At 42.8% G+C, this 19,181-nt stretch overlaps 1 protein-coding gene across 1 annotated transcript in view; it reads left to right on the top strand.

Moving 5' to 3' along the window:
• Positions 1-5,956: 5,956 nt before the first annotated feature.
• The window catches only part of LOC138982919 (uncharacterized), a 15,757-nt gene continuing 2,532 nt past the window's right edge, over positions 5,957-19,181 (top strand). The window contains exons 1-4 of the mRNA XM_070356316.1: positions 5,957-6,110; positions 9,155-9,273; positions 11,494-11,676; positions 12,290-12,336. Coding sequence (XP_070212417.1) covers positions 6,067-6,110; positions 9,155-9,273; positions 11,494-11,676; positions 12,290-12,336 — 393 coding nt within the window. The 5' untranslated portion in view covers positions 5,957-6,066. The remainder of the gene's footprint in view (positions 6,111-9,154; positions 9,274-11,493; positions 11,677-12,289; positions 12,337-19,181) is intronic.

Raw genomic sequence — 19,181 nt, 5'->3', positions numbered from 1 at the left:
GTCCTGGAAAACGCCGTATCTTCCCTTTTTGCGTTTGGAGCACATACGTCCTTTTCGCAGACACAAGTCAAACCGTTACAGTCCTTTGTGAAAAGTTCAAACATAGTCCAGAACGCCATATCTTCCCTTTATGCCTCTAAAGCACATACGTCCTTCTGACAGAAACACGCCGAACCGTTGTAGTTCTTTATCAAAGTTCAATTCTGTTATCTGTAAACATGCTGTTTGAACTGAACAGGTTGAGTGCATGTAATCCTCGGGTAAACGTTGAGGGCGGGAAAACCCAGACTGGCATGAGGTCTCCGCTTACGACCTCAGTTTAATGGTACATGGTTTGGTTATCATTAGGGTTTCAATGTGTAACACAGGCGCTTAAAACTGGTAGTTTTTGCTTGTCTTATATAATTGAATATGTACATGTACTCTGCATATTTATCCCTTTTGTTTTCATTCCTTTTTACATTTAGTCAAGTTTTGACTAAATGTTTTAACGTAGAGGGGGGAATCGAGACGAGGGTCGTGGTGTATGTGTGTGTGTCTGTGTGTGTGTGTGTAGAGCGATTCAGACTAAACTACTGGACCGATCTTTATGAAATTTGACATGAGAGTTCCTGGGTATGATATCCTCAGATGAGTTTTTCATTTTTTTTATAAATGTCTTTGATGACGTCATATCCGGCTTTTCGTGAAAGTTGAGGAGGCACTGTCACGCTCTCATTTTTCAACCAAATTGGTTGAAATTTTGGTCAAGTAATCTCCGACGAAGCCCGAACTTTGGTATTGCATTTCAGCTTGGTGGCTTAAAAATTAATTGATGACTTTGGTCATTAAAAATCTGAAAATTGTAAAAAAAAATATTTTTTTTATAAAACGATCCAAATTTACGTTCATCTTATTCTCCATCATTTTATGATTCCAAAAACATATAATTATGTTATATTTGCATTAAAAACAAGCTCTGAAAATTAAAAATATAAAAATCATGATCAAAATTAAATTTCCGAAATCGATTTAAAAACTATTTCATCTTATTTCTTGTCGGTTCCTAATTCCAAAAACATATAGATATAATATGTTTGGATTAAAAACACGCTCAGAAAGTTAAAACGAAGAGAGGTACAGTAAAGCGTGCTATGCAGCACAGCGCAACCGCTGCCGCGCCAAACAGGCTCGTCACTTTCACTGCGTTTTGCACTCGCGGCGGACTACGTTCAGTTTCATTCTGTGAGTTCGACAGCTACTTGACTAAATGTTGTATTTTCGCCTTACGCGACTTGTTTCTTTCTTTCTTCATCTTCTCCTCCTTCTACACCTTCTCCTCCTCCTCCTCCTCCTCATCCTCTTCCTCCTCCTCCTCCTCCTCCTCCTCCTCAGTCCTCCTCCTCATCATCATCATCATCATCATCATCATCATCATCAACTGATTATCAGGAAAAGTACATTTCGTTTAGCATGACAAAACACATTCACGAGTCTTTCATGTGGTCAGTTCTCAAGGGAAACCCCTTTTTTTGGGCCATTTGCAGGGAGAAAATCGGCCTACTCCTTGTCGACCAATGATCGATTAATCCGTTTACCATTCTTTATAGTGGTTATATAAGGCCCCCCCAAAAAAGTTGTATGTTTCTGGTAACATGGCTACAATGAAACATCCTTCAAAAAGAAACTTTGAAAAAAGAAGGCTTTGATTTTGAACTTTAATTTTAAACTGGGGACTAATAAAGTACATTCTCCGTGAGAGTTTGGGCTATGTTAGTTTGTTACAGGCATCGACCCCTATAAGAGAATCTCTCGTGTAAGAAGTCTTTTGAGGCTTTGGCTACAGAGAGTGTGAGACTGACAGTCTAAAATACAGAGAGTGTGGGTATTCATGACTGTGAGACTGATAAGACTAAAGACTAAAGTTAAATGTTTAAATACTACAGAACTTCATTCAGTTTACTCCCTCTGAATTCAACAGCAAATTTGCTCCCCTGTCATTCGAAATAAATGAATAACCGTCTTGAGCGGCAATGCACATTTGATTAATTGATCTCACGTCTTCCAGGCCCCATGGCTATGATAACAAGAAATTCCTCCGAGGTAGGAAAAACACCCCCGTCAAAGGGAAATAACCTTCTCAGTTGGTGGCAGTGACTGAGTGAGAATGGTTATTTCCCTTTGACCATTAAGATGTCCCTCTATAAGTCCTTGTATAATTTTAATCCACCAATAACTCCCTAACCGTGTGTTTGACTGGTCCCAATTTTTGTAAGGACCGTCTCAGGAATGTATAGAACCTGTTCACCAAGTTTGGTGACGATCGGTCCGTTCATTCTTGAGATCTATATGCGAACACAAACACACAAACAAACAAACAAACAAACAAACAAACAAACAAACACATCGACCGAAACCTATACACACCCCTATACCGGGGGTGTAAAAAATAGGGTAGGTAGGTAGGGAATTTTTTTCTTTCTTTCTTTTGGTCAGGGTAGAAAATAACTATACAGTGACGCAAAGAGACTGGACTTACTATACAAAGAGAAAGACAACACATTACAAAACAAATGAGACAAAAGGGATGCGGGGTTATCCCCCTTGTGTCGTCTGCCGTCTGTTACTTCGTTTTGACGCGCTTTTTTTTCTTTTTGTTTTTTTACAAATGCAATAAAAAAAAGTCTAGGGTCGGCAGGAAAAAACTAGGTAGGGTCGGGTGACCAGAAACATACAACTGCTTTTTTGGTTTTTTTGCCTAACGGTTACACATTGAATTTTTCGAATTTTGTCAACAGCGATCAAAGCGCAGTGCTTGGATTGTTCTAGAACTTTAAACTCCCCCGGAAACTTTTTAATAAACAAACAAAGAAACAAAGCAACAAAAACAGATATCCATGTGTAAATTCTAAACTACAAAGTGACCGTGGGTGAGATTAAACAAAGTTGGAGGTTTCCTTTTTGTGCTTCCCTCCATCTTCTTTTTATACTTTTTTACATTTAGTCAAGTTTTGACTAAATGTTTTAACATAGAGGGGGGGAATCGAGACGAGGGTCGTGGTGTATGTGTGTGTGTGTGTGTGTGTGTGTGTGTCTGTCTGTCTGTCTGTCTGTCTGTGTGTGTGTGTAGAGCGATTCAGACTAAACTACTGGGCCGATCTTTATGAAATTTGACATGAGAGTTCCTGGGTATGATATCCCCGGACTTTTTTTCATTTTTTCGATAAATACCTTTGATGACGTCATATCCGGCTTTTTGTAAAAGTTGAGGCGGCACTGTCACACCCTCATTTTTCAATTAAATTGATTGAAATTTTGGCAAAGCAATCTTCGACGAAGGCCGGGGTTTGGTATTGCATTTCAGCTTGGTGGCTTAAAAACTAATGAGTGAGTTTGGTCATTAAAAATCGCAAACTTGTAATTAAAATTATTTTTTATTAAACGATCCAAAAACAATTTCATCTTATTTTTCGTCATTTTCTGATTCCAAAAACATATACATATGTTATATTTGGATTAAAAACAAGCTCTGAAAATTAAAAATATAAAAATTATGATCAAAATTAAATTTCCGAAATCGTTTTAAAAACTATTTCATCTTATTCCTTGTCGGTTCCTGATTCCAAAAACATATAGATATGATATGTTTGGATTGAAAACACGCTCAGAAAGTTAAAACGAAGAGAGGTACAGAAAAGCGTGCTATCCTTCTCAGCGCAACTACTACCCCGCTCTTCTTGTCAATTTCACTGCCTTTGCCATGAGCGGTGGACTGACGATGCTACGAGTATACGGTCTTGCTGCGTTGCATTGCGTTCAGTTTCATTCTGTGAGTTCCACAGCTTGACTAAATGTAGTAATTTCGCCTTACGCGACTTGTTTCGTTCTGCTGCCGGTGTTGCTTTTGCTTTTTGTTTGCCGCTATGTGTGTTTGTTAGTCATGACGAAACATCCCGGATAGGCGAACATTTCAATTAGTTTTGTATGTGCTGTTCTTTAATTGGTGACTACAGAATCTTTTGTTTTTCAAACACGTGTTCGTTTGGAAAAAGGAGCAGCTAGAGAGTTTGGGACCGGGCGGGGGTACAGGGGGTGGGGTCGGTGGGGATATGGGATGGGTGTCTCGGGGGGGGGGGGGGGGGAGGGGGAGGGGGAGAGGGTGACGGGGCTTAGAGACTGAGGGTGACGAAAATGAGATCATTGGCTGCCTGTGCCATTTTCGTTTGCAAATATGAAACAAAGTATTTTCTGCTTTGGCCTGTACAGAGCACTAGCTAAAAGTCTGCCGTGAAGGGTCACACAATGCACTCCACTACTAAACTTACCAGATTTGATAAGCCATGCCAGCGAATGTATTTATTCTTTGTTCGTCAATATCCGGTCTAATTTTTAATCAAAAAGAACATTTCTACGTCGCAGTTTGATATAAAAAAATATTTAAAAAAAGAAGAGTTAAAGCGTCTGTTTTTTTCCGTTTGTGTATCATATTCAGTGTTAAATTGGCTGTGAACTCGTGTTTTGTTCATGCCAGCTGATTCTCTCGTTTGCGAATCCCACCCCGACCCCGAAATTACACAAAAATACGAACAGAAATCAATACTCTTATGAAAGTGTTTCTGCTTATTTTTTTCTACATAAGAACAAGCGAACAGATACAACAAGCAAGTTGTGACGCAGGTAAAAAAAAATAAAGGTCTTCATGTGTATCAATCCAATCATCACCGACGACGCTCAAAAGAAGAGAGTTTTCCACACAGGCAACATAATTAACTGGATAATTAAATGAGCTAAAAGATCAAAATTAAAATGAGATTACAAGCAAAATGCCCATGTCATTCTGGATCATGGTCACCTTATAAGAACCGAACAAACCAAACCTCAAAATGAGGACCTCTCCGTATAACGACCAAAGTCGTTTGACAGAGGTACCACTGTACTACTTTTGATACTGTGGTGCTACTGGTTTACATATAATCGCAGTAGGACAAACATAAACCGCGCAAGGATGTATGTCTGCAAATCGATGCTGCTGGTCCGTCTTTGAGTTTGACTTCGACTGCCGAGTAAATTCGAGGTAGCGATTAACGGGAGGTAACTGCAGCTGCTCGTCGAAAGGAAGAATTTCCTTTTTCTCTTGATTATGTCCCTTGCATTAGACTTCGTGGTCTTCCAACGTCCGAAACAAGTTAGTCAGTGAGAAATCGTAACATTACAAATATTGAGACATGCATCGATCACAGTTGAGCTCAGTTATAAGAGACAGCACCAAGCAATTTGATACCTACAAGAAATGCTGGTGCTATCAATGAATGTTTTACACCTGGTGGGTTGTTAAAAAGGACCAGATCCTAGAATTGTCGCAGATTTTTAAAAAAAATTGTTTAATATAAAAAAAATTAAAAACATCATAACACTGCTACAAAAAAGCCATACCAAAAATATAAGAAAAAAATAGAGAGCTGGAGTAACATTTACAGATTTCACAACAAAAAACCTAATCGAGAACAAAATGTGAGACATGTAGGACGTCTTGGAAATCTCAAGCCCTAGAACTTGGATCGGTTGTGTACATGTACTTTTAAGTACTGTGTCAAATGTTGCCTGGGTGTATTCCGATAGAGATGAAATAGAGCATTGCGCAATATTTAATCGCGCGCGCGCACGCACGCACGCACATACACACACACACACACACACACACATACACACACACGGCATACACGCACATAGACACACACACACACGCACACACACACACACACACACACACACACACACACACACACACACCGACCCCAATTTCGTAGGAACTGACTGACAAGAGATCGAGGGCGGAGTACAGACAACTTTTGTTTTATACCTTTTACATTTGTGTATTTTCTTTCTTTTTTGAGTCAGACCACTGTGGTCAGACTTACATTTTCAACCCTTTCAATGTCACACATGAGCATACCTTTCCTTCGAAGGGGGCAGAGCGGAATTGGGGTGGTCATGGAGGCAGATAAGAATATACTATAAGTACATGGTTACATACAGCCTTGGCGATATACCGTTTAGTGAAAAGTCCCAGCCACCGAAGAAATCATCATGCTGCGTGTCTGTGTGTTGTTTGGTCTTCTCGTTGCCGTCAAGTAAGCCTCTCTCCCTCTCTGTCTCTGTCTCTGTCTCTGTCTCTGTCTCTGTCTCTCTCTCTCTCTCTCTCTCTCTCTCTCTCTCTCTCTCTCTCTCTCTCTCTCTCTCTCTCTCTCTCTCTCTCTCTCTGTGTTCTATCTAAACCCTTAGAAAAGCACATACAAAAACACCTACTGGCATATATGGAACAAATGAATCTGTTTCATCCTTTTCAGTCTGGATTCCGCTCTAAGCATTCCTGCCACACCGCCTTAAGCTCTTTATGCGAGACTTGGCTGTCAGCAATAAACAAAGCAGACATAACGGGAGCGTTGTTTTTGGACTTTAAGAAAGCCTTTGACCTAGTAGATCACTCACTTCTACTAAAGAAATTAAAGTGCTATTTAAAAGACGACTCAGCCAGTACCTTTTTTGAATCGTATCTTTCAAAACGGAAACAGTATGTATCCATTAACTGTAAAACTTCGTCAAATGAGTTTGTCAGAAGTGGTGTCCCTCAAGGGTATGTATTAGGACCTATCTTGTTCTGTATTTATATAAATGATTTACCCCTTCATGTGTCCGATGAAAAAGTTAGATGTGAGTTCTTCGCGGATGACTCTTCTGTTCACACCAGTCAAAAATCTTTGGAATCCGTCAACTCTTCTCTTCAAACAAGTGTGGATGAAATCACTGAGTGGTGCGTTTCTAATGCAATGATCATTCATCCGATTAAAACAAAGAGTATGGTGATAACCACGAGACAAAAACACCAATTAAGTCCTTTACAATTACAACTGTCAGTTGGTTCAAATCAAGTGCAGCAAGTTAGGGAACATAGATTATTGGGTGTTACCATTGATCAAGAGTTGAAATGGCAAACTCATTTGAGTAATATTTGCAAACTAGTATCAAAAAATTTGTACCTGTTATCAAAATTAAGGCATTACGCTGATTCTGCAGCACTCAAAATGTTCTATTACGCCCACATAATGCCTCATATAAACTTCGCATCGACACTTTGGGATAACTGCAGTGATGTTCATTTAAAAAGACTCAATTCCCTGCATCGCCGAGCTGCAAAACTTATTCTGCATGATTTGAATAGGTCCACGGATGATAAACTAAAGCTCTTGAATTTCCTCCCCTTGAAAGATCAGTTGACGTTAAACAAGGCTGTGTTCATGTATAAAATTCTAAATGACGACTGTCCTAAATATTTGCAATCACATTTCAAACATGCCACAAAAAGATATGGGTCCCAAAAAATCATCCCTCCTATACCTCGCATAGACCTCTACAAATCGAGTTTAGCCTTCTCGGGAGCGTTTCTCTGGAACTCCTTACCCCAACAGATAAGAAATGCAACTTCAGTGAAAATGTTTAAGAGACAGTCACGTTCACACATCATTCGTGAATGAAATGTCTTGTTCGATTGTTATTTTGTTAAACATTTTGTACTAATGTTAACGGATGTGTAGCTGATCGGAGCAACTTATTCCCAAATGAAAGGTATAACTATGTCAATGTAATTTTGTAATTTTTTGAGTTCTCCTCATGTAATTCCTTAAATGCACATTGTGTTGCATTCTGTACAATGTATTTCTGTATTTTATATGATTGAATTTATATTTGTAATGTGCGTCTGTCTTTATGTGTTGTATAAAGGACAGGTTGGAAGAATAGGCTTTGCCTAAAACCTTTATCCTTTTGTAATAAAGTTCTGAGTCTGAGTCTGAGTCTGAGTCTCTCTCTCTCTCTCTCTCTCTCTCTCTCTCTCTCTCTCTCTCTCTCTCTCTCTCTCTCTCTCTCTCTCTCTCTCTCTCTCTCTCTCTCTCTTACAAAAAAAAAATCATCCCTCCTATACCTCGCATAGACCTCTACAAATCGAGCTTAGCCTTCTCTGGAGCGTTTCTCTGGAACTCCTTCCCCCAACAGATAAGAAATGCAACTTCAGTGAAAATGTTCAAGAGACAGTCACGTTCACACATCATTCGTGAATGAAATGTCTTGTTCGATTGTTATTTTGTTAAACATTTTGTACTAGTGTTAACGGATGTGTAGCTGATCGGAGCAACTTTATTCCCAAATGAAAGGTATAACTATGTCAATGTAATTTTGTAATTTTTGAGTTCTCCTTAAATGCACATTGTGCTGCATTCCACACAATGTATTTCTGTATTTTATATGATTGAATTTATATTTGTTTATGTGCGTCTGTCTTTATGTCCGTCGCGATATAATCTTGAACGGTTGAAAACGACGTTAAACACCAAATACAGAAAGAATGTCTTTATGTGTTGTATAAAGGACAGGTTGGAAGAATAGGCTTTGCCTAAAACCTTTATCCTTTTGTAATAAAGTTCTGAGTCTGAGTCTGAGTCTCTCTCTCTCTCTCTCTTGTCTCTGTCTCTCTGTCTCTGTCTCTCTCTCTCTCTCCCTTTCTCTCTCTCTTTCTCTCTCCCTCTCTCTCTCTCTCTCTCTCTCTCTCTCCCTTTCTCTCTCCCTCTGTCTCTCTCTCTCTCCTCTCTCTCTCTCTCTCTCTCTCTCAGTTCTCTCTCACTCTCTCTCTCTCTCTCTCTCTCACTCTCTCTCTCTTTCTCTCTCTTCTCTCTCCCTCTCTATCTCTTTCCCTCTCTGTCTCTATCTCTTTCCCTCTCTGTCTCTATCTCTCTCTCTCTTCTCTCTTCCTCTCTCTCTCTCTCTCTCTCTCTCATCAAGTGTTTCTACGTGTGTGTGTGTGTGTGTGTGTGTGTGTGTGTGTGTGGTGTGTGTGTGTGTGTGTGTGTGTGTGTGTGTGTGTGTGTGTGTGTGTGTCTTTAGGTCTGTCTGTTGGGTGTATGTCTATGTGTGTTCATGCCAATGTGTGTTCCAGATTCACGGTGGCCATGTGTACGCGTGTCTCTAGGTCTGTCTCAGTGTTAGGCGCATGTCTATATGTGTTCATGCCAGGGTGTGTCCCGGGGCCAAGCTTCATGGTGGCCAAGTGTACACTTGTATTTAGGTCTGTCTGCTGGTCTGTTATGCGTAGGCCAATGTGTGTTCATGCCGGTGTGTGTTCCAGGGCCCAGATTCACGGTGGCCATGTGTACGAGCAAGCATTCCACGCGGCAGACAAGGATGGCAACCACTTTATCACAATGGACGAGTTCACACAGGTCGCCCAGGGCTTCGACATCAACAGTGAGCCAACTACCATCTTTCCCTTCCGTTTAATTAAACCGCAGATAATATAGGAAAGCGTACAGTAGCTTAATTTTCATATGTTGTTTTGGTTGTTTTAAGAGCACATGAACCACACTTTTCCATCCATAGTAATTAATTGTATGGACAATAAATGATCTGATGTCTTAAGTTAGTTTCAAAGTCGTAACCAAACAGTGTCCGAGATGTCATTGAGGTTTGATTTAACCCGGCCTTGTGAGCAAACGCATGCGCGCGCGCACGCACGCACGCACGCACGAACACACACACTGACACACACACACACACACACACACACACACACACACACACACACACACACACACACACACACATACCCACACACACACACACCATAGACCTATATTAAATACAGCGGTCCCTGCATACACTGTCACGTTTCAATATCACAATAAGGTGGTTATGAACGGTTAGTTACTTCTAACTAACTAACCACACCACGATCCACTCTCGCAGTCATACAAATAGATAGAATCAACAAAAGTATAAGTTTCAGACGCCTGTTTATGTAATATCACGCCACCTCCCTCGAGACTTCACTCCAAAAGATGTTCTTTTTACGTTCTAAACGTAAAAACAAGTGGTCACTGACAAAAATGCCAGTTAAAGTACAGAAAATAATAATAACACGCTGATCCCGTGTATAGTTAGGAAAAATAGCTGTCTGCCTTAAAGTGCTGGTTATATGCAGGTGTCACACACCCCACGTCGTTACCACTCGAGTATAATCATAAATAATACAGATGACTTGGTGGTAAGGGTGCAAAAGACATGGTGCAACTTAGCTTTTTGCCACTGAGTGGGCGGCCCGTAATTAGTCTGTAGTCTCCACAACTGCTCCGTTGAATGTAGTGCCGGTTAGCGTGGCAACGAAGCAGGGAACAGTGGAGACATCAGCAGTCGCTGAAGGTCCTCCCGTAGTCTACCAGAAAAAGTAGAGTTGTAGCTGGTAGGACGGCGACAGCGACAGCAAATCACCAGTACAGCAGGTTAGCAGGTTACACCAATGCCGCGGACGACCTGGTTACAGCATCCCGGCGTAGCACGTAGTAGAATACGTAGGCAGTTGAAACAGCCAGCAACAGAAGAAGGCTGCAACAAAAAGCATCGGTGCACTAAACATGTCATGCTACCCCTCACACGCCACCTTTAAACATGTCACCCTGACATATTTCATCGAGCACGTGGGCCTGCACAAACTGACTTTTACAACAACAAATCAGCTATTTTCCTTCCTTCTCTCCATATCTGCAAAAACCATATACAGATTAGTATTTTAGCGTCACAAAGAGCCAATTATGCGCTACCTGGAAAGAACAACAGAGAGTATTTCATTCCACAAACACAGGCTCGTCAACAGCGTTAAATAATAATTTAAGCGAATCCGCTTCCTTTCGAATGACTTCTGTTCGTCACAGAAATACCGTCATCCTCCTCTCGCGCTGAATCCTTATGCGGTGAAAACGCACAGCGGAGAAACCTTGACGCCCCGACTGTCAGCCAGCATGTATACAGGGAGAAGGTGGTCTGTCCTTGTAGTTCCTTTTAAGCCCTACCGGCAAGCAGCATGGCACATTGTTATACCGTGAAGTATTTAAACGTGTTGAAGACCATCAAACTTGTAGGATAATTAAGACACCGACGCTTCTCTCTCGCTGCTGAGTTTCGAGTGTGTAGTTAATATGTCTCAACAGACAACCTTGACAATAACATGTGACTAACCTTGTCACATTCCAAGTTCAGCTATCGCCAGTTTTGCCCCGACAGCAGAAATCACCCACGTGAAATCCGTGCGACACGAAATTCCCGTGTTCGCTATTGCTCGGTCAACTAAAACCCAGCCCTTGACAGAAAGCACAGGCGCTTTCTATCGCAATTGACCAAGAGAAGGCACCCCACAGAGTGACACTTTCTCGATCCACATCACTAAATCGTGACAAACACACACACACACACACACACACACACGCGCGCACACACACACACACACACACACACACACACACACACACACACACACCACCACCACCCGGCACCACCCGTGACCACCACCACCATCCCCATTCCGACCACCACCATCACTCCCAACCCCCCCACACAGCCCCAATCTAACCTCCAGTGAAGACAACAAAGCGACATCGTACACAATACTAACCATTATACGTTTTTCACGTGCAGAGGACGGTCAGGTGTCAAAACAGGAGTTCGTCACAGCGTTCGAATCCGCGACGGTAGGGGCTCAAAGTCCTAGCGCGAACCATCAGGCCGCTGAGACTCTGTACGCTGCTGTCGACACTGGGTCTGCTGGAACTGTCCCACTGGCTCAGATGAGCAAACTCTTCCAGCTCTTCGACGCTGATGGTAAGTGTTGGCTTTGTATTGTCGGGTGCAAGTTACTGCGACTGAGGCGTTATACCAAAAGAGCAATATGCCGAAAGATTGTATGCCGATAAACCTCACTTCGAAAGGACAGTAATTATGCCGGAAGAAGCCATCTGAACTGACCTAATTTGCATGATCAGTAAAACGGATTTCATGAATTATAAGCACGTTTTCAATCAATACACAACATATTTTTAGGATTTGGATTCGGGAGAGAATTAATGTAATTTTTCATTTTTTAAATCAAAAAGTATAACTGTATTGTATTGTATCGTAATGCAAAGATTACTACCTGCAGTACACTATTTTTGAATCTGTTATTGCAATTTATTGCAATGTATTTGGAACAGCTCCCAATACCCGACACCTTCTGTAGTTCTTTTGTCTTTTTGATTGGCCAAAATATACTTTCTTTTGTGTGTTCTGTCTTTCTTTCTTCGCATTGGCTGTTGGGTTCGTTGGTTATAGTTGTAATGATTCATACAACTGTGGAAGAAAGCGAACGTAACATGTTGTGAATGTGTGCACGACTTAAACATTGGTTTAACCAAAATAAAGGCAAGGGTATAATTTCATGTTTAATTTTGAACAGGCGACGGCCAGGTCAGCAATCTGGAGTTCCTTGAGGAGTGGCGCAAGGTAAGAAGTTTGTCTTTTAGGCACACTCAGTTTGGCGGCTCACCATCTCAGATCCGGCCAGGCGTTGACATGGGATAAGACCATCCCTACTTGGTCTAATACCAAAAATGAACAGCCTGGGTTCTCTATGTGCACAGTGGGAACTTTTTTCATTAATACATCTCTTTAAAAAAAAAAAAAAATACTGGTTTGCATTTTTAAAACAAAAACCAGCTAAAAATACCCAGTATGCACAGAGAGCACCAGGGCTGTTCATTTTTTGGTGTGGGACTAAGTAAAGGGGTGATCATATCCCAAGCACGGTTGGCCTAGTGGTAAGGCGTCCGCCCCGTGATCGGGAGGTCGTGGGTTCGAACCCCGGCCGGGTCATACCTAAGACTTTAAAATTGGCAATCTAGTGGCTGCTCCGCCTGGCGTCTGGCATTATGGGGTTAGTGCTAGGACTGGTTGGTCCAGTGTCAGAATAATGTGACTGGTGAGACATGAAGCCTGTGCTGCGACTTCAGTCTTGTGTGTGGCGCACGTTATGTGTCAAAGCAGCACCGCCCTGATATGGCCCTTCGTGGTCGGCTGGGCGTTAAGCAAACAAACAAACAAACAAACAAACAAACAAACAAATCATATCCCAAGTCAAAATCTGGTCAGATCTGAAGTGGTGAGCCGGCGAACTGTTTTTAACCAGAAGGAGTGTGCCTTTCCAGACACAATACCCCCAGCGTTAAACATTTGTATTTTATTTTTTATGCTGCTTGTTATCGCGCGCATATTTCAACATACGGATTCAAGGCGCAGGGATTTATTTATGCCGTGTGAGATGGAATTTTTTTTACACAATACATCACGCATTCACATCGGCCAGCAGATCGCAGCCATTTCGGCGCATATCCTACTTTTCACGGCCTATTATTCCAAGTCACACGGGTATTTTGGTGAACATTTTTATCTATGCCTATACAATTTTGCCAGGAAAGACCCTTTTGTCAATCGTGGGATCTTTAACGTGCACACCCCAATGTAGTGTACACATTTGGTCAAACATTTGGTCAACCACCAAAGAACTGTTCTGTGTTCAGATGTTTTCATGCGAAAAGAGTGACTTTACATTTGCACACATGATAAAAAAAATCAACAGCCCGGTGTTGAGTTAATTCCGTGACTAATATCTATAATTATGTCCATCCACCAAATTAATTAAGGAGAAAAACCACGCTCTGGACACATTGCAGCTACATTATTGGTCGTATTTGGTTGTCTGTGTCTAAGTTAAAGACGCTCTTATTCAACGTGACAGCCTGGATATGTTTTGGGGTTTTTTTGTTTCCAATTTCTGCACATTTCACTCAAATACTTATGTATGATCCTAACGAGGGACATAACAATTCTCAAGTACTGCACAGCACCTCTGTAAAATTAATCTGTTATCAATAGACATGTGTGTATGCCGTTGAAATATGTATTTTGGATGCATATCTGTCTATATATACGACTTGTGTGTGTGTGTGTGTGTGTGTGTGTGTGTGTGTGTGTGTGTGTGTGTCCGCGATGCACGGCCAAAGTTCTCGATGGATCTCTTTCAAATTTGGTGGCCATATTCAGGTATACCCCGGACACAACCTGGTCGATGAGATATTTCAACACGTGCTCTCAGCGCGCAGCGCTGAACCGATTTTGGTTTTTCTCTGGATCCATTCCCAGTAACTCTTCCTTATCTTCTCCAGTGTTTTCAGCGTGTATCTTCCTTCCTTCGTGTGGCGTCAATCCATATTCCCGTTACTACGTTACTATTTTTAGAATGTCACTGCACTGTCCAGAACGCTTTCCTTGCACCCGTAAGTTGTCCTTACTGTAAAAGTGAAAAGGTCGAATCAATTTATAGCCACGCGAAAAATACACTGTCACCTATCTCTATATATTTATAGATATAGATATACATATATATATATACGGCTTCTCTGTGTGTGTGTGTGTGTGCGTGTGTGGGCAACACCTGTGGATTGTAGAGTTCTGTTTGTGATGTGGTCTGGCGGCTTTGGTGTGTCTGTATGTTCAGGCCTTCCTTTGAGAAGCCATAACAGTTATCCCCGAGTACGCTAGTACAAGGGTCCAGCAGACTTTAATTGTCTGTGTGTCTGTGTGTGTGTCTCGACTTAACAGCTTATTGCTGGGAAACTACTGGGCGCAGTTCGTTCAAAAGTTGATACACTAACTTGATAATAGGTCCGATTGATCGTATTAAAACTTCATAATGTTACCTGGGACCTAAATGCGAAATAAACCACAAAAAAACGACTTGGCGGCGGGGGGAATTCGCGGAGCCACAGCCAGCCAGGCAGTCTCATAGAACAGCCGAACGCGTCACACATTGACGAGAAATATAGCGTCATAAAAAGATTACGTCACTGTCAAAAGTCTTTGACCTCTTTTTCTCTCGCGCGGTGTGTGTGTGTGTTCATTTTGTGCACATGTGTTAGTGTTACTGTGTGTGTGTGTGTGTGTGTGTGTGTGTGTGTGTGTGTGTGTGTGTGTGCGTGTGCGTGCACGTGCATGAGTCTGTACTCGTGTGTGTGTGTGTGTGTGTGTGTGTGTGTGTGTGTGTGTGTGTGTGTGTGTGTGTAAGCCTGAGAGAGAGATAGAGAGGAAGAGAGAGAGGGAGTGAGGGAGAGAGAGAGAGTGTGTGTGTGTGTGTGTGTGTGTGTGTGTGTGTGTGTGTGTGTGTGTGTGTGTGTGTGTGTGTGTGTGTGTGTGTGTGTGTGTGTGAATGTGTGTGTGTGCATTTTCACTGTGATCAAATTACAAATAAAAGAGAAAGGCCAGTCACCACGCACATCCTCGGCTCGCATGCAATGTATTTATATAGCAAAGGGAATGCCTGTAATTCACACAGATCAATCACTTGGTCTTAAACGTGCACAAGACAAAAACTTTCATACTGGGGGAGCGAGCCAATCTGAAGAGTACTCGGGTCCAGCGCGAGCGTTTTTTATTCTCAATCCCGTTTGAGTGGACTTCGCCTTCAAAGGTGATTGTGGTGTTTCGGCACTCGGTTACATTTGGCGTCGTCGACAGCGATGGGACTCGACATGAAATGTTCAGGCCACTGAATCATTTTCGTGCTGTTCCCATTCCACCTGGGAGGGTGTGTGTGTGTGGGGGGGGGGGGGGCAACACCTGTGGATTGTAGAGTTCTGTTTGTGATGGGGTCTGGCGGCTTTTGTCTGGCTGTATGTTCTGGCCTTTGAGAAGCCATAACAGTTAATATAGGGCTTAGAAATAAGCTCTAAAATTCTCAATCCCGTTTGAGAGGACTTCGCCTTCAAAGGTGATTGTGGTGAACCGCCACGCTGTCTGTCTCTGTCTCGCGATTCACCCCGGCGAAGCCGGGTATTCCTCTAGTCATTATTTAAACTACTCACTAATGCCCCCCATCCCCCCCCCCCCTCCCCAGCTGCAATTGTCGAACACTAGGCAACTGTCACTGACTAACACACACACACACACACACACACACACACACACACACACACACACACACACACATCGTCACACGCGCAGACACATACACTGACATACACACACACACACACACACACACACATCGTCACACGCGCGCGCGCGCGCAATTTTTTTCACTCACGCTTCCGTACCAACAACGGATAGCCAAGAGGTTTATTTGTTTGGGCCAAGTAACGAGGGCAGTTTACTTCAGAGAAAAATACCATCTGACAATGACCATGAAAGATAACATTGTTCAGAGATAAATCCACACACACACACACAAAAAGAAACAAATGTTAACATACATATCTATTCATAAAAAATAAAATAAAAAAATGACAATGAATTCAACAACATCAATTACTAATTAACACATATATAGCCCTCATTTTGATTATACTATGCAAGAAATTGATTCAAAATATGCATATGCAATCATCTCGAAAGGGGGTACACAATGCACGCAGCGAACCGTCAACAAAACTAATACTGAGGTGGATGCCGGGGGGTGGATGGGGGGTTTGCAGGACTGAAAAAGTCGCTGAACTTGCTTGCTGGCCGCCGCGCTGCTACTAATGACTTCGGTACTCGCTCTCTCTCGGACTCCCCCTTATCGGTTACCATTGTTTCATTCCAGATGGCTCTCCTTCACTCATCACCTACCCCCTGCCCTCCAACCCTCTTCCATTCCCCGCATTCGTTCCCACGGGACTTGCTATCACTTCCCCCTGCATTACCTCTACGCCCCCCCCCCTTTCCCGCATATCTGTCTCGTTTAAATAGAGTTTATTGTCGCTAACCGCTCCCTCTAAACTCACACTTAAACTACTCACTAATGCCCCCCCCCCCCCTCCCCAGCTGCAATTGTCGAACACTAGGCAACTGTCACTGACTAACACACACACACACACACACACACACACACACACACACACACACATCGTCACACGCGCAGACACATACACTGACATACACACACACACACACACACACACACGCGCGCGCGCGCACAAATTTACACTCACGCTTCCGTACCAAAAACGTATAGCCAAGAGGTTCATTGGTTTGGGCCAAGTAACGAGGGCAGTTTACTTCAGAGAAAAATACCATCTGACAATGACCATGAAAGATAACATTGTTCAGAGATAAATCCCAAATAGGAAGTTACACTCGTTATTCCGCCCAATTCAAGAAATAGTATTAAGTTAGGAGTGTTATGTTGTACTAGTTGAAGGGGTTTTGCGGACTATATGCAATCTATACGAGTCAATCACCTTGGGCGGCAGCTGATCTAAGTAACCTAAGTAAGCAGTGCTTTTCCAGTCCCCCATCACCTTAACTATTTCACCCGGCACGCCACAACTCAACGTCCACGCGGCGCCGCCCCGCCGGAAACTGTGACTAGAGAAATTCCCTCCAGCAACAGCAGCAGTTACACGCAGTCTCTTATTGAAATCAGATCCTTTGATCGGAAAAACCTGCGCCTTGGGGCCCATCGGTCCCAACACATGAAACATCTCAGTCACTGCGGACACTGGACATAAAGGATGTGAAGGCATTGCAGGAAGCTTTATTTCCACGGAGCGTTCTTTACGCTGAATTGTCTTACTCCATTGAAAAGTTATTGACACACTGTCCGTCCCCAAAATCACCACGCGATCTCGTGTAAGCTGCTTATCGGGATCAAAATTCCCGTTGTCCTGGAACAAGTTTGATTTTCGGAGAACTCCGAAGAAAAGCACCAAACACGCCGCCCAAAACACAATGTCTTCTTTACAAAGAAAATTCAGCTGGCGCTTGATAATATGTAGTAGTTCAGGAGTGATTGGGGTTTTCTTGTTTACAGCACACCCTTTAGATTTCTCAATGCCTTTAAGAGTGGTCTGTACATACCACGAGTCTTTAAAGGGGTGCGGCAAACCACTTTCCAGATGAAGGATGCGAATAATGTTTATGTACTGTTTAATGGACGACGGTTTTAAGCGTCTGGCTAAGTACGCTGCGTATTGCGCAACAGTCTGCTCGTTCACAGGCACTGGCATTATGTCCATCTCCGCACAGAAGCGTAAATACGAGGTGAGGTGAGTGCGATATGTCTTCTTGGTGTTATCAGAGAAGGCGCTGGCCCTGTAATCCAATACCTCTGCTGTCAGCTGAGCGCCTAAGCGGGATTCCTGACCTGGAAAGAAGGAACACAAGGGCTTGGTCAGACATAATCATGGTCACACAGGTTCACGTTGGGGGGTCTCCCCCGGTGCCAGAAAGTCAACAGCCGCACTAATTCTTCGCGCCGCCTGGGCTCGTGAAGACGTGAAATAGTGTCAGCCATAATGTTTACACAACCGGCCACATGCACCGCCGCAATGCTACAGTTTACTTTAGCACATTCCCATGCCATTTTCCGAAGTAAACTGTTGACATACTGATTAGTAGATCTGCCCTTATTGATAATCGCTTTTGTCACAGTACTATCAGTATGCACAATCACTTCTTGTCCGCACCACATCGGTGCCCATCGTGTCACAGCTTGTAACACAGCACATACTTCTTTAAAGTTTATGTGTAAATCGTTCGCTGCCGGCATGTCTTTTTCAAAGTAGGTGTACTGCCAGTCGCCTTGCCAAAAGGCACCTGCTGCAATATTACAAGCGTCCACATGGACATGCTGTTTTGCATTGTGGAAATAATACACTGTTCCATTAAATACATGCATAAAAGAAAGCCACCATTGCACATCTTTCTGGAATTCGCTAGAAAGCTTTGCTTTGTGCCGCTGCTGCTGGAGGGGTTTGATTGTGTCCAGTATCCGCCGCAGAAAGAATTTTCCTCCTCTGACAGCTTGACAGGCCCAATTAAGAGAACCCGCGATGCTTTGAAGCTGAGTTTTTGTCGCGCGCTTCTTTCCTTGAAATTGCAGTAGTCGCCGCCGCAGTTGCTGCAGTTTGTCACTTACAAGTGACAGAGTGTTGTTCCGCGTGTCGATGTCGACTCCAAGAAATGTGATACGTTGGGTGGGCCCCACCACCTTCTTCCAGCTAATGTTGAAGCCTAGTTCCCTCAATAATCTAATTAAAGAGAATAACATGTCGTTGCACTCCTCTTTTGTTGCTGCTACTAAAAGAAAATCATCTATATATGCTAACACACCAGGCATGCCTCTCCTGGCCATGCACCTGCGAATTGACTGTGAAAGTCTATGGAAATGTGACGGTCCAACATTGCTACCAAATGGAAGTCGACTGTCAAACAAATAAGTCGGTGTCTTTTTACCTTTGAAATGCCACTTGAGTCCCGTTACACAATAATCATCCGGACTGATGCACACTGAGCGATATGCGGACTGCAAGTCG

This window comes from Littorina saxatilis, linkage group LG12, assembly GCF_037325665.1.
Source record: "Littorina saxatilis isolate snail1 linkage group LG12, US_GU_Lsax_2.0, whole genome shotgun sequence".
Lineage (NCBI taxonomy): Eukaryota > Metazoa > Mollusca > Gastropoda > Littorinimorpha > Littorinidae > Littorina > Littorina saxatilis.
The sequence above is the reverse complement of the archived record's forward strand: the minus strand, read 5'-3'. Positions and strand labels throughout refer to the sequence as shown.